General features: G+C 50.1%; 1 protein-coding gene across 2 annotated transcripts; it reads right to left on the bottom strand.

The window, feature by feature from the left end:
* Positions 1–1,204: 1,204 nt before the first annotated feature.
* LOC148519535 (perilipin-2-like) lies at positions 1,205–7,211 on the bottom strand. Of its 2 annotated transcripts, none has more exons than XM_088476551.1 (8): positions 7,148–7,211; positions 6,913–6,950; positions 5,386–5,581; positions 4,008–4,090; positions 3,134–3,386; positions 2,380–2,564; positions 1,928–2,062; positions 1,205–1,829 (listed from the first exon to the last, which is right to left on the bottom strand). In XM_088476551.1, the coding sequence occupies exons 2-8, from the start codon at positions 6,934–6,936 to the stop codon at positions 1,452–1,454; spliced, it is 1,254 nt and encodes a 417-aa protein (XP_088332677.1). In that variant the 5' UTR covers positions 6,937–6,950; positions 7,148–7,211; the 3' UTR covers positions 1,205–1,451. The 2 variants fall into 2 exon arrangements, with proteins under 2 accessions (XP_088332677.1, XP_088332676.1); XM_088476550.1 differs by having other exon boundaries at positions 6,883–6,950; positions 7,148–7,166.
* Between the last annotated feature and the right edge of the window lie 6,257 nt (positions 7,212–13,468).

The following is a 13,468-nucleotide window of genomic DNA, read 5'->3' as shown; positions in this document are numbered from 1 at the left end:
GGCGACACCTGCAGAGGGCCATAGACGCCCTGCTGCGGCTGGGGGGGCCCAGTGAAAGGGCTCCCCTGGCTTTCATTCGAACCAGTGCGGAGCGCTCATTGGCTGATAGGCAGAAGGCTCGCCTATCAGCCAATGAGCGGTTCTCACCATTGAATTCAATGGTGAGAACTGAGCGTGCTGAGGCACCATTTTTTGAAATTCAAATATGGCCACCACAAGCCAATCACGGCTCGAGATGTCATCGTCCCACCCCCTCGGCTGGATTAAATAGAGCCAATGCAAGCTCCGTCCGTCGGCTGGAGAGAAGACCAGCTGAAGCAAGACGACGCCGGGAAGCCCTGTCCCCATATTTTGGCAACCACGACAGGTTCTCAAAAGCCTGGTGCTGGTTGTGCTTAATACAGGGGACCACTATGTTGTTTGTCTCCTGTATTTAGCACAACCAGTACTGGAGCTCCAAAGCCCGGGGATGGTTTTTTTTTTTTTTTTTTTTTATATACACACATTCAAGTTTTAGCATAGATTCGTAGATCTCACTGCTGCATTAGTCCATCTGACATATATTTGATTTTCTCAGCTGTATACCTACTACCACTGATGCCCCTTTGCACTGCACCACTTCCACTGCTCTGCACCACTGCTGATTCTGCTACCCCACACGACTACAGCCATCTCGCACTCTGCACCTCCCAAACCAGCCTCCTGTGTGCTGTCCCCTCTTCCACCTGCATTAGAGTACCATTTTGTGGCCCTTCTCCCCTGCATGTAGCCCGGTTTGCTCATCCAAACCCGGATATTTAATAACTTTTTTTAAAGTATGAAATTCTATAGACAAAAAACCCTTAGTTTCATATGTCCCATTAAAGCTGCTTAGACATGATCTGAAAATTCACAAAACCTATTGATTTTCTGCCACTCAAGCTTCAAAATGCAATGAAATTACCATTAAGGCTGACGCAATACAGATATGGTATGCCATCACACCATGTGGTTACCTGCAGATTCAGCACTCACAGAATGAGATTGCTGTCACTCGCAAAATGGTGGAGCTGCTAATTCACAGAATTGTGTGCTCATTAGCCATAGCACTGCACAGGAAGTCTGCAGTACTTGGGAGGGGTATTTAACCACAGTAACATAAGAGTTATTGAAGAAACCAAGTTAACTGTTAGACATTAATAGAAAGCTTCATCATAAACAGACAGTTAGTGAGAATATATTTATTAAGGATACAAAAGTGCATAATATAATGGACATTGTGTGGTGGATTAGACATAATAAATACAGGTTTCATTAGGCAGCATTTGTGTAAAGCCAGCACCTAACATGCTAAAGGTCCCAAGTCTCAGTCAGTGCCTCAGAGGAAAAGTGACAGTAAAGCTGCATTAGACATTGTACCAAATACACTGAAGTGGGCTGTAGCAAAGTGACTTTGTAGACTGAAGCACGATTTAGTCCTCCCTGTTAGCGGAGTCCGACACATCAGCTTCTTGCTCCCCATGTGGGCAGCCGGCCACCTGGGGGTAGAAAGGACCTACCAGCCAATTTAGTGGAGTGTTGTTCACCAAGTAATCCATCACCTCATCCAGAGAAGTCTTCATTTTAGTGAGTTGCTCCTTACTAGCGGTTAAGGGTCCATCAGACATTTCTCTGAAGGAGGCAGCAGTACGGAAGTTCTGATAGACATCGGTTGCCATGGCGCTGACGGTTTCAGCTTTGCTCTGGATGTTTTGCGGAAGGCCCTGAACACTGATCACCAGGGACAGACATGTGGTTTGCAGTTGTCGAGTCAAATTCCAGGCAATAGTCAGAGTGCGAGATTCAATTTGCTGTGAAACAGGTCACATGTTAGATCATCATTTTATGATTCATCTATTCAGTAATTAGCAGACAGCATTTATACCATACTGTAGTTACAGAAGCTTACCTCAGCACTGTCAGTCTCACCACTAGCTCGCTGTCCTGTACTCTTTGTCCATTCTACCCATGTGTTGTACATCTTATTTTGTGCATCATGGATTTTCTGATTGGCGCTACTCATGTTCTTTCTTGCAAATTCAATCTAAAAGATAAGAAAAGCCTTTAAAAGGGCGTCATCCCTCACCTTGAGATCAGGATTCTAGATCAGACCTGGCCAACCTGTGGCTCGCCAGCTGATGTGACACTTCAAGTCCCAGTATGAGTTACCGGATTGGTGGGAGGGTATGCTGGCACTTGTAGTTTCACAGCTTCAGCCACAGGTTAGCCAGGCCCGTTTTATTAGTTTATCTAAGCAGCAACATCTAGAAGTCTATCAAGTTATATGTAGGGCAGGAAGTCATACTGGACAGGTGGCAGCCATTTTGTTCATGGCAATAAGTTATATCATCCACAACTAACCAGATAAACAGTGTTCTGTAGCTGAGCGATGGCTTCCTGGCTTCTGCCTTTAGCATCCTTCATTTGTGCTAGAGCTTGCCGATAAGCACGTTTACAGGCCTTTGTAGAGAGCGATCCCAAGCGAACATAGTAAGTTGGCTTTTCGTTTGCGGATTCAAACCCCTCTGTGTTTGTTGCTTCCTTGGCTGAAAAAGGAAAAAAAAAAAAAAAAAAAAACCATCTCTACCAACTCTAGAAATACGGGAATCCAATTACACAGCTTCATTTAAAGCCGGGTTTCCAGTGGCACAGTAAGAATTGTATGGTTACATCTATACTCCAGTAGGTCAAGTGTTAATACATGCAGGGTCTCTACTAGTGTTCACACCAGGGCCGGAGAGTGGCAGGGCTTCTGGTGTGAATACAAGCATGTGCCCAAAAGGGAGTGTGGCCCCTTGAAGGGGGCGTGGTCTTAAGACGTACCCCTTTAGTCACTGCAGGTGTCTTGCTCAGCACTCAGATGCTGGCCAGCCCCAAAGTCCTCCCTGCAGAGTGATAAGATGGAGTGCATGGCATCTATTCACCAGGCGGGGACTGTCTCACTGTGATCCGCAGGTGGGGACAGCAGCAGGCCTCCGTATCAGCGAGGTGCCGCCATAAGGGCAGAGCGCATTTTAGCATTTAAAACACAGGGCAGAGTGTGGCACCGCGCCAATACAGCCTAGCAGGAATGCCATCTACCATGAATGTACTGCTCACATCAGTTTCAGCTTACCCAACTCTTCCTCAGTTGGCGGCAGGTAATGTTCCAGGAGAATTTCAGACTTGGTCAGCGCAGTATCGACATGGCCGCTCACAGTCTGCGCCACACGGCTCCCCAGAACAGTGCTAATGCCGCCATGTACAACAGCCTTAGTCATCTCTACACCGTCCTGCACAGCTCCCTTGGTTTTACTAACTACTCCCGAGATACTCTGTACAACAGCATCCTTTGCACCAAGAACGGCCTCAGAGACATTGGAGACCACCTAGAGGAGGAAGAAGAAATACTGCAGAGAAGACTATTTACACAACACATCTGTGTAATGCAGGTTCCTATTTTTAGGATATTAGCCACTTAACGGGCGTGGTCACATGGGATACAAATGCAGGCAACTGTGCTTCAGCTGACAAGCGACTGTACCACCCCGCAGTGTTTTTGAAGAGGAAATCTGGGCTACACGTATGCAGAACGGATCTCCTCAGACTCCCCTGCAGAACCGGCAATTAGGGAGGCCAATTCCAGGCAGTTTTTTTAATCCTGGCATTGAGTTGTTCAATCAAAATGCAGAGTGCGGGTAGAGCTGCAGCTGGTCTCTGGTGAGCCAGATCGCATCAGCTGTTGCCTGGCAACCCACCAGTGAGGGCTGGCACACATGATGGCGGCTGTAGCTGCTGGCGTGACGTCACTACTGTGTGTCCTGCTCCTTGAGACCAACAGGCTGCTATATTTTGCTGCCTGGCTGATTTTAACATTGCACCGTGATACCGGAAATCCCAGAGCTGGAGTCACCAATCCCGGGATTCAAATCCTGGCCAGAATCCTGCTGGTTTTGCCAAAAAAATTAAAAAAAAGTGGTTAAGTTCTAGCTGTTGGGCTGTACGCTTACCTTGTCAGTGGGCTGATAGAGAATGGGCAGCTTCACCTCAATCTTATCCAATCCTACACAGGCAATGTTGTTAGCCAGAACAACTAAAAGAAAATATATAAAAATAAATTCAGTTATATATATAGATTATATAAATCCAGTCATTCTGAGGTAACAGTACATTGTAACACGTGTGCCAGGTTCAAGGTGAAAGCACCACGTGAATGTCTAAAATAGACAGCAACTAGCATAGGAAGTAGGTTAAATGTTAAGGGCATGCAAGCTGGCTTGTGCAGTGCATAGCATGACACATTGGGGTAGATGCATTATAGCGGCACGTTAAGTGCCGCTATAACGCTTCCTGCTTCGCCTCTTTACCGAGGCGAAAAAGGAAGCACTACCGGTGAGATGTGTGAACATCTCACCGGCGGAGAGGAGGAGCGTTAACTCCCCCCTCCGGCGCTACCCGCTACAGACCACATCGCATCAGCCTAGTGCCAGTGTCAGGCCCGGCCGGCTCCAATGAGCATGCGCGGGATCTCGCAAGTATCGCGAGATCCGTGCGTGCAGCCCTGGAGCCGGTAGCCGCCACAGCAGGGACAGCGCTGTCCCTGCTGTGGGTATAGGCTAACGCCAGGCTGTAGCTGTCGATAACGACAGCTACAGCCGGCCGGTCAGACAATCTGACTGTTCGTACATAGCCCAGGCTGTCGGCGCTGCTATCTTGTAGATAGCAGCGCCGATGATGACAGGGGCGCATAGCGCCCCTGTCATTTACCGCCCAGACCCCCGATCATACATCGGGGAGAAACGGTATCAGCGCACTTACCGTGCGCTGATACCGTTTCTGGGCTTCATACATCTATCCCATTATGTCTGGTCAAGCACTGGCTTTACTTTAAAAAACATACAACACTGCCAATCTGTGAATTACTTCTACACCAACTAAATCCACAGCGATAAGTAAATTACAATGTTTAAGAAATTATTCTCAGCAACTGGGTGACAAGCAGAATAGAGTATTTATTTGTATGTTAAAAGGACATATTAGGCCAGTGTTTTCCCAAACTCATTCCTCAGGAAGCACTAACAGTGCATCTTTTCCAGTTCTCCTCACAGAATCACAAGTGAAATTAACTCCACATGTGGATCTTTTAAAATGTGTCATTGAGTAATGACTACACCTGTGCACCTGCTACTAGGAAACATGGACAACATGCACTGTTACTGCTCCCTGAGGAAGGAGATTGGGAAGCACTGTACTGGGCCGTCATATACTGAGGGGTCTATTCAGAGTGTGTGAAAGCACAGGGACATCCATGACGCATGCGATAACAGACTGGATGTAACAGTCAAATAGTTATGAGAAGCAGAATCAGAGGGAAGTGACAAGACGTACTCTGGGGCCCCAGCCTGTGCAGGATCGGCATGGCGTTAGTCAGAGCCACCGACGTGATGCTCTTCACACTTTTCTCAGCAACGTCGCACACAGATTTCAAGTAGGGGTGGTGGTCTTTGGTGGTGATATAGGCAGAAGACACCAGATCATAAGTGGAGCTCACCAAGGGGAGGTTAATCAACCTCACCACAACGTTCTGTAGGAGAAACAGCCACAATTAGTACAACACTGCCACCGGGTTCTTCCATTAACAGATCAGAAGGCTACACCTGGGGAGAGGGGCTTAGGGTGCATTAGACAGCTTGGCATCATTACCAATAGCCCCAGATTGAGCTGCATGTGCAGACTGGGGATATAGTTAATGACCCACAGGAGCGCGCGCATCGTTTAGTGCATACACACTGGATGATATATCAATCAACGATGTTATCGTTCACAAACAAATAAAATATAAATTGTCCAGTGTGTACAGGGCTTTACTCTGGATGAAGATAAAATATCACCCTGTACTTAGGTTAAAACACTCAAACCGCAGTAAAGTTATGGTTTAGAGCAGAGTTTCCCAGCCTCCACCATTACAGTCCAGGTACTAAGGATATCCTTGCTTGTTTCCAGCTTGTTAAATCAAATTGACTGAGGCATTAAGTCACCTGTACTCAAGCAAGGATATCCTTAAAACCTGGACTGTAATGGCAGAATTTGGGGAACTGGTCTAGAGCAGTGGTTCTCAAACTCAGTCCTCAGGACCCCACACAGGTCACATTTTCCAGGTCACCCAGTAGGTGCACAGGTTATTTATTACTCACTGACATTGTAAAAGAGCCACAGGTGGAGCTAATTATTTCACTTGTGATTCTGTGAGGAGACCTGGAAAACATGCACTGTTGGGGTCCTGAGGACCAAATTTGAGAACCTGTGGTCTACAGGATAACATATATAACTACATAGGGCATTAAGAAAACAAGTTTTACATCCCCGAATATGCAATGTAAATATCTGGTAGACTGGCGAGGACCCACAAGGGGGATATTGGAGGGGACACCTGTTTAGGGCAGGACTCAATGCAGGGTACGTCACTACATTTACAGGCATGCATTTTACCAGAGGCGTCTTGAGGGGGCCTGTGTGCATTCCCTGTCCACAGCCCCCTCCTCTCTCCCCAACAGCCGGTCACATCACCACAGCAGTAAAGTAATAGAGTGTGCCCAAAGTCTACCATGTATGCACAGGTCACCAGTAGAGTGGCACAACCACCATTTTCCCAGCAGTTTCCTTAGTGCACATGCACACGTCAGAAAAATGGCCACAGCAGACACTTTTCAGGTGTTTTGTCCAGCAATACAGCCCGACGCAGGACTTCAGAAGGGCAAGTATTAAAACATGGGTGCAGGGTGTGTGGAGTGGGTCCCCCATGGACCCAGGAGCCCATATACACCACACACCCTGCACCAGTTATAAATATGCTCCTACATGTTACCATTCCCCAACTTTACCTACACAGTAGTGAGGGTCACACCACATAGTTACCTGCTGCTCCACTGTCTCAGCCATATTGAGTCAGTAACCTAGGAAACATAACACACACATGTAAGAGAGCATGATAAGCTGCGGTCACTACAGAAGTAAGCTGCGTTACTGGCACATCATTGGCCAATGGTTACAGGCCATCAATGTTTTTCTTTCACTACTAGTATTTCTACCATTCAATGGTGGCATTCCGATTTTTGCAGCCATCCAATGGTGATGGTGACCCAATGATTACCTGTATATGGTAACTGCTCTGCTCCCTCCTGGCTGCTGCTCTCTGTCTGTCTCTGCCTCAGGGCAGCTCAGGCTTTTGTAGGCTGCTGTCTCTCTCTGCCTCACATGTGACCCATTTAGTGCAATCAGTATCTGGAAGAGGGTAATAGGAGGACCGGACCAACAGCAAAGCTTATCCAATCCCAGGATGCTCCGCTCCTGCCCCCTATACCCCACCCACAGCCTGAGGTGTGTGCGCTCAATGTCGACACTGAGCACACTAACTAGCAAGGCTCCCCGGACCCCAGACTGCAGCCGGGACTCAAGGCCCATCACGCCAAATTCTGTTGTCCTTCTTCTGCAACTTTTGTACACGTTTGAAACTAAAGGGGCACATCCACACGACGATCTACTCCCTGTCCAATCTCTAAACGATTTTCCCATGATTTTTTCTCTTGAAATTTTATCTTTCAGTCTGAACGATTTGCAAACTATCTTTAATAGATCAAGTGAAATTGACCTGCATGTTCGGTCGAATGACGAGACGATCAAACGACCAGCGGGAGCGCGCATTGTTGATCGTTAACGACCAAACACTGCACGATTTATAAACGATTGAACGATAACGACGTTGTTATCGTTCAATCGCCTGCTAAAATCGTGTAGTGGATGCCCCCCTTTATTCCTGTGCGGTTATAGTCGCTGCCCAGCATATCCAGTACCCTGTGTCACTGCGTCTGCCGTATGACTGGCGTAGATGGAGCATTAGGAGACATGCATTATACGTATTGCAGCATTTGCTTTGGACCACAGCAAGGCCTCCATCCTTTATCTGCAGGAAAGAAGGATTTGGTCCCTCACAGTGGCATCAGCTATACCAGGGCTGGGGAACCTTATTTCTGCCAAGGGCCATATGGATATTTATAACATCATTTGCGGGCCATACAAAATTATCAACTTAAAAATAAGCCTGCTATATTTAGTCAAACACTGAATGAACTCATCCCTAATGTGATGGCACCGACTATCCTCTGAGTCACTGCAGTACAGGCAGACAAGCAACTGACGTGTCTCTGTCCCGTCATGTAAGCAGCACATCTCACCCCCCACCATCTCACTACTTTGGTTGGCTTCGGCAGCCAAGGGGAGGGGGAGGCTGTATATCGCCAGGCAGAGAAGAGGGGCAGACAGTCTGGAGGAGCAGCCCCGATGGTTCCTGGCCATGTGACAGGCAAGGTGGATGGGCAGCCCTGGGGTCCTCTCACCAGCACCGATGTAACCAGCCCGGCCCCGCTGACGACACCCCTGTACACCCGCTGCACTGCCACAGTAACAGCCACACTGATGTAACCAGCCCGGCCCCGCTGATGACATCCCTGTACACCCGCTGCACTGCCATAGTAACAGCCACACTGATGTAACCAGCCCGGCCCCGCTAATGACATCCCTCTACACCCGCTGCACTGCCACAGTAACAGCCACACTGATGTAACCAGCCTGACCCCGCTGATGACACCACTGTACACCCGCTGCATTGCCATAGTAACAGCCACACTGATGTAACCAGCCCAGCCCCGCTGATGACACCCCTGTACACCCGTGACCAGCCTGACCCCAATGATGACACCCCTGTACACCCACTGCGCTGCCATAGTAACAGCCACACTGATGTAACCAGCCCAGCCCCACTGATGACACCCCTGTACACCCGTAACCAGCCTGACGCCACTGATGACACCCCTGTACACCCGCTGCATTGCCATAGTAACAGCCACACTGATGTAACCAGCCCGGCCCCGCTGATGACACCACTGTACACCCGCTGCACTGCCATAATAACAGCCACACTGATGTAACCAGCCTGGCCCCACTGATGACACCCCTGTACACCCGCTGCACTGCCATAGTAACAGCCACACTGATGTAACCAGCCTGACCCCGCTGATGACACCACTGTACACCCGCTGCATTGCCATAGTAACAGCCACACTGATGTAACCAGCCCAGCCCCGCTGATGACACCCCTGTACACCCGTGACCAGCCTGACCCCAATGATGACACCCCTGTACACCCACTGCGCTGCCATAGTAACAGCGACATTGATGTAACCAGCTCGGCCCCGCTGATGACATCCCTGTACACCCGCTGCACTGCCATAATAACAGCCACACTGATGTAACCAGCTCGGCCCCGCTGATGACATCCCTGTACACCCGCTGCACTGCCATAATAACAGCCACACTGATGTAACCAGCCCAGCCCCACTGATGACACCACTGTACACCCGTAACCAGCCTGACCCCACTGATGACACCCCTGTACACCCGCCGCATTGCCATAGTAACAGCCACACTGATGTAACCAGCTCGGCCCCGCTGATGACATCCCTGTACACCCGCTGCACTGCCATAATAACAGCCACACTGATGTAACCAGCCTGGCCCCACTGATGACATCGCTGTACACCCGCTGCACTGTCATAGTAACAGCCACACTGATGTAACCAGCCCGGCCCCACTGATGACACCCCTCTACACCCACTGCACTGCCATAGTAACAGCCACACTGATGTAACCAGCCCGGCCCCACTGATGACATCCCTCTACACCCGCTGCACTGCCATAGTAACAGCCACACTGATGTAACCAGCCTGGCCCCACTGATGACATCCCTGTACACCCGCTGTGCTGCCATAGTAACAGCCACACTGATGTAACCAGCCTGACCTCACTGCGGACACCCCTGTACACCCGTAACCAGCCTGGCCCCACTGATGACATCCCTGTACACCCGCTGTGCTGCCATAGTAACAGCCACACTGATGTAACCAGCCCAGCCCCGCTAATGACACCCCTATACACCCGCTGCGCTGCCATAGTAACAGCCACACTGATGTAACCAGCCTGGCCCCGCTGTTCACCCGCTGCGTTGCAGTTATGGATGGGGCCAGGCCAAATGATGTTGCGAGCCTTATACGGCCTGGACGTTCCCCACCGCTGAGCTATACAATAGACTGCCAGAACATGACAAGAGTATCCAGCACAAACAGCATTACTGGAGCTGGAGAACACTGCAGATGTCTCTTAAGAGGACAAGGACTGGACTCTGATATACGAAGAAGTCTGGAAATGGAAACTGAAACGTTTGCTGTGTTACATTACAGACTACAGATGTGACCTTGTATTTGGCATCAAGGAATATGGCACTCAGTGGAAGCTCTCAACAGATGGGTGACTTGAACAATGGAAATGTCTTCGGTCTGCTGGACCTGGTTTCACATTACGACCCATTTCTGCGAGAGCATGCAGAACACGTGAAGAAACCGTGCATCGCGCTGTCCAGGTGTCACAACGGTTTTTAGGTTTGCTAATCGTTTATATGTCCTTTTCAGTTCGTGCCCTGAGCGATGGCAAATTTTGAAAGAAGAAGTTGGAGATTCCTTCCATGGCTCAAGTGACTTCAGGTGTACAGCAAGAATGGAAGCTCTTCGCCCAATAACTCAAACATGACCAGGTATTATTGAAGCGTTAAAGAAAATATTTTCATTACGAAAACCTTTAATCGAGGCTTATTCAGAAGCAGAAGCCCTATGAAATTACTTCTTCAGCTTCAAATCTATACCTCTTTCTACATTCTGAATCAAGATCCTGAAAAGCTTTCTTCAAATAATATGAGATATGGTAAGAACTTACCCTTGTTATCTCTATTTCTACGAAGTCCATAGGGTTCCACAGGATACCTTGGGGTATAGGTGTGACGTCAGTCGCTGGGCACCATAGAGTTAAGCTTTTCAGCCTCCCAGGATGCACTAGGGTCCCCCTCCTATACCCCGCCCCCGAGCCAAGGCACCTCAGTTAGTTATCAAGCCATAGGCCGGAGGAGGAGAAGGAAGAGAGAGAAAAAAGATCTGGACACATACAAGAATCACATTCTCACCAGAGGGAGACGGAAAACCGGTGACCAGAGCAAAGCCCATCTGCAGCACAGGTGCGACAGGGCGGGAGTCCTGTGGAACCCTAAGGACTTCGTAGAAATAGAGATAACAAGGGTAAGTTCTTACCATATCTCATATTTTCTACTTCAGGGTCCATAGGGTATCCACAGGATACCTTGGGGATGTCCCAAAGCAGTATCCTTTAAGGGTGGGGACGCTCCTGTGCAGAAAGGAGAATCCGCCGCCCGAAGGAAGCATCCTGAGAGGCGAAGGTGTCAAACCTGTAATACCTCACGAAGGTATGGACAGAGGACCACGTAGCAGCCTTGCAGATCTGAACTGCCGAGGCACCACGTCGAGCTGCCCACGAAGGACCCACAGACCTAGTGGAATGAGCCTTCAGAGAAGGAGGGACCGGTAGGCCTTCATGAAGATAAGCTTCAGAAATAGCCATACGGATCCAGGCTGCCAAAGTTTGCTTTGAAGCAGGCCAACCCTTTTTACGGAAGCCATAGAGGACAAACAAAGCGTCCGACTTCCTAAACGAAGAAGTGCGGTCAACATAAGTCCTTAAGGCCCGCACAACATCCAAAGAGGCCTCACCCACGGAAAGACCCGGTGAGTTAAAGGCCGGAACAACTATTTCCTCGTTAACATGAAACTGGGAAACAACTTTGGGAAGAAACTCGGGCCGAGTGCGGAGCACTGCCCTGTTCCCATGAAAAACCAAGAAAGGGGGTCTACAAGAAAGAGCCCCTAACTCAGAAACACGTCTGGCCGAAGCAATGGCCAGAAGGAAAACAGTCTTAGCTGTTAGCCATTTAATATCCACTGAGCCCAGTGGTTCAAATGGCGGTCCTTGGAGAGCCCTCAGGACCACAGCCAAATCCCAAGGCGCCACAGGTGGAACAAAGGGCGGCTGAATACGGAGAACACCTTGCATAAAGGTGCGCACATCCGGGATTGTAGCAATCCTACGGTGAAACCAGACAGATAGGGCCGAAACCTGTACCTTCAAAGAAGCAAGGCAAAGCCCATGATCTAGTCCCGCTTGCAGGAAGGCGAGAATCCGAGACAGACGAAACTCCCGCGGTGCATAACCTCTCGGTCGACACCACTGGAAGAACGTATGCCACACGCGATGGTATATCCACGCGGAAGACGGTTTCCGAGCTCGTAACATGGTACGCACCACAGAGCCGGAAAACCCCCGGGACCTCAGCATGGCCGTCTCAACAGCCACGCCGTCAAAGACAGCCGAGTCAGGTCCGGGTGAAGGCAAGGACCCTGAGACAGAAGGTCCGGTCGTAGCGGCAACCGCAGAGGACTGTCCACGGACAGACCCTGAAGGTCTGAGAACCAGTGCCGTCTGGGCCACGCGGGAGCTATCAACAGGAGCGTCCCTCCTTCCTGTTTGAATTTCCGGATTACCCGTGGAAGAAGGGAGACCGGAGGGAACAGGTATGCGAACTGGAACGTCCACCGGACGGACAGAGCATCCACCAGAGACGCCCCTTCGTCTCTTGTGCGAGACCCGTACACCGGCAACTTGTTGTTGTGCCGGGACGCCATGAGGTCGATTTCTGGAAGACCCCACCTGTCCACCAGTAGTTGAAAAACGTCCGGGTGCAGGGACCATTCCCCCGGATGAACGTCCTGGCGACTTAGAAAGTCCGCCTCCCAATTTAGCACTCCCGGGATGAAGACCGCTGATATGGCCGGAAGATTGCGCTCCGCCCAAACCAGGATCCGAGAGACCTCTACGAGAGCCGCCCGACTGCGAGTTCCTCCTTGCCTGTTTATGTAGGCCATGGTGGTAGCGTTGTCCGACTGGACCTGCACCGGGTGACCCTGGAGAAACCGCTGTGCCTGCTGGAGAGCATTGAAGACCGCACGGAGTTCCAAGATATTTATTGGAAGCTCCGCTTCTGTCGGCGTCCACCTGCCCTGGAACAAGTGTGGACCCGAAACTGCTCCCCAGCCCCGAAGACTGGCGTCCATTGTCAACAGGACCCAATTTGGAACCCAGAACGGACGTCCCTTGTTGAGGTGGGTCGTCTTTAACCACCACGCAAGGGACAGGCGAACCTCCGGGGTGAGCACAATCGTCTGGAACTTCAGAGACTGAGGCAGCCCACTTGGACAGGATCAGGTGCTGCAGAGGTCTGGAGTGAAACTGGGCGTATTCCACCATGTCGAACACCGACACCATGGAGCCCAGTAACCTCATCGCCGAGTGTAAGGACACCCGGCGGCTGTGCAGACAACTGCGCACCCTTGACTGTAAAGCAGAGATCTTGTCCTCCGTCACAAAGATCCTTTGCTGTCCCGAGTCCAATAAGGCTCCAAGATGCAGAATCCTCCGAGACGGGATTAGAGTGGACTTCTGCCAGTTGATTAGCCAGCCG

Source organism: Taudactylus pleione, unplaced genomic scaffold (assembly GCF_031769625.1).
Source record: "Taudactylus pleione unplaced genomic scaffold, aTauple2 ptg000189l, whole genome shotgun sequence".
NCBI lineage: Eukaryota > Metazoa > Chordata > Amphibia > Anura > Myobatrachidae > Taudactylus > Taudactylus pleione.
The sequence above is the reverse complement of the archived record's forward strand: the minus strand, read 5'-3'. Positions and strand labels throughout refer to the sequence as shown.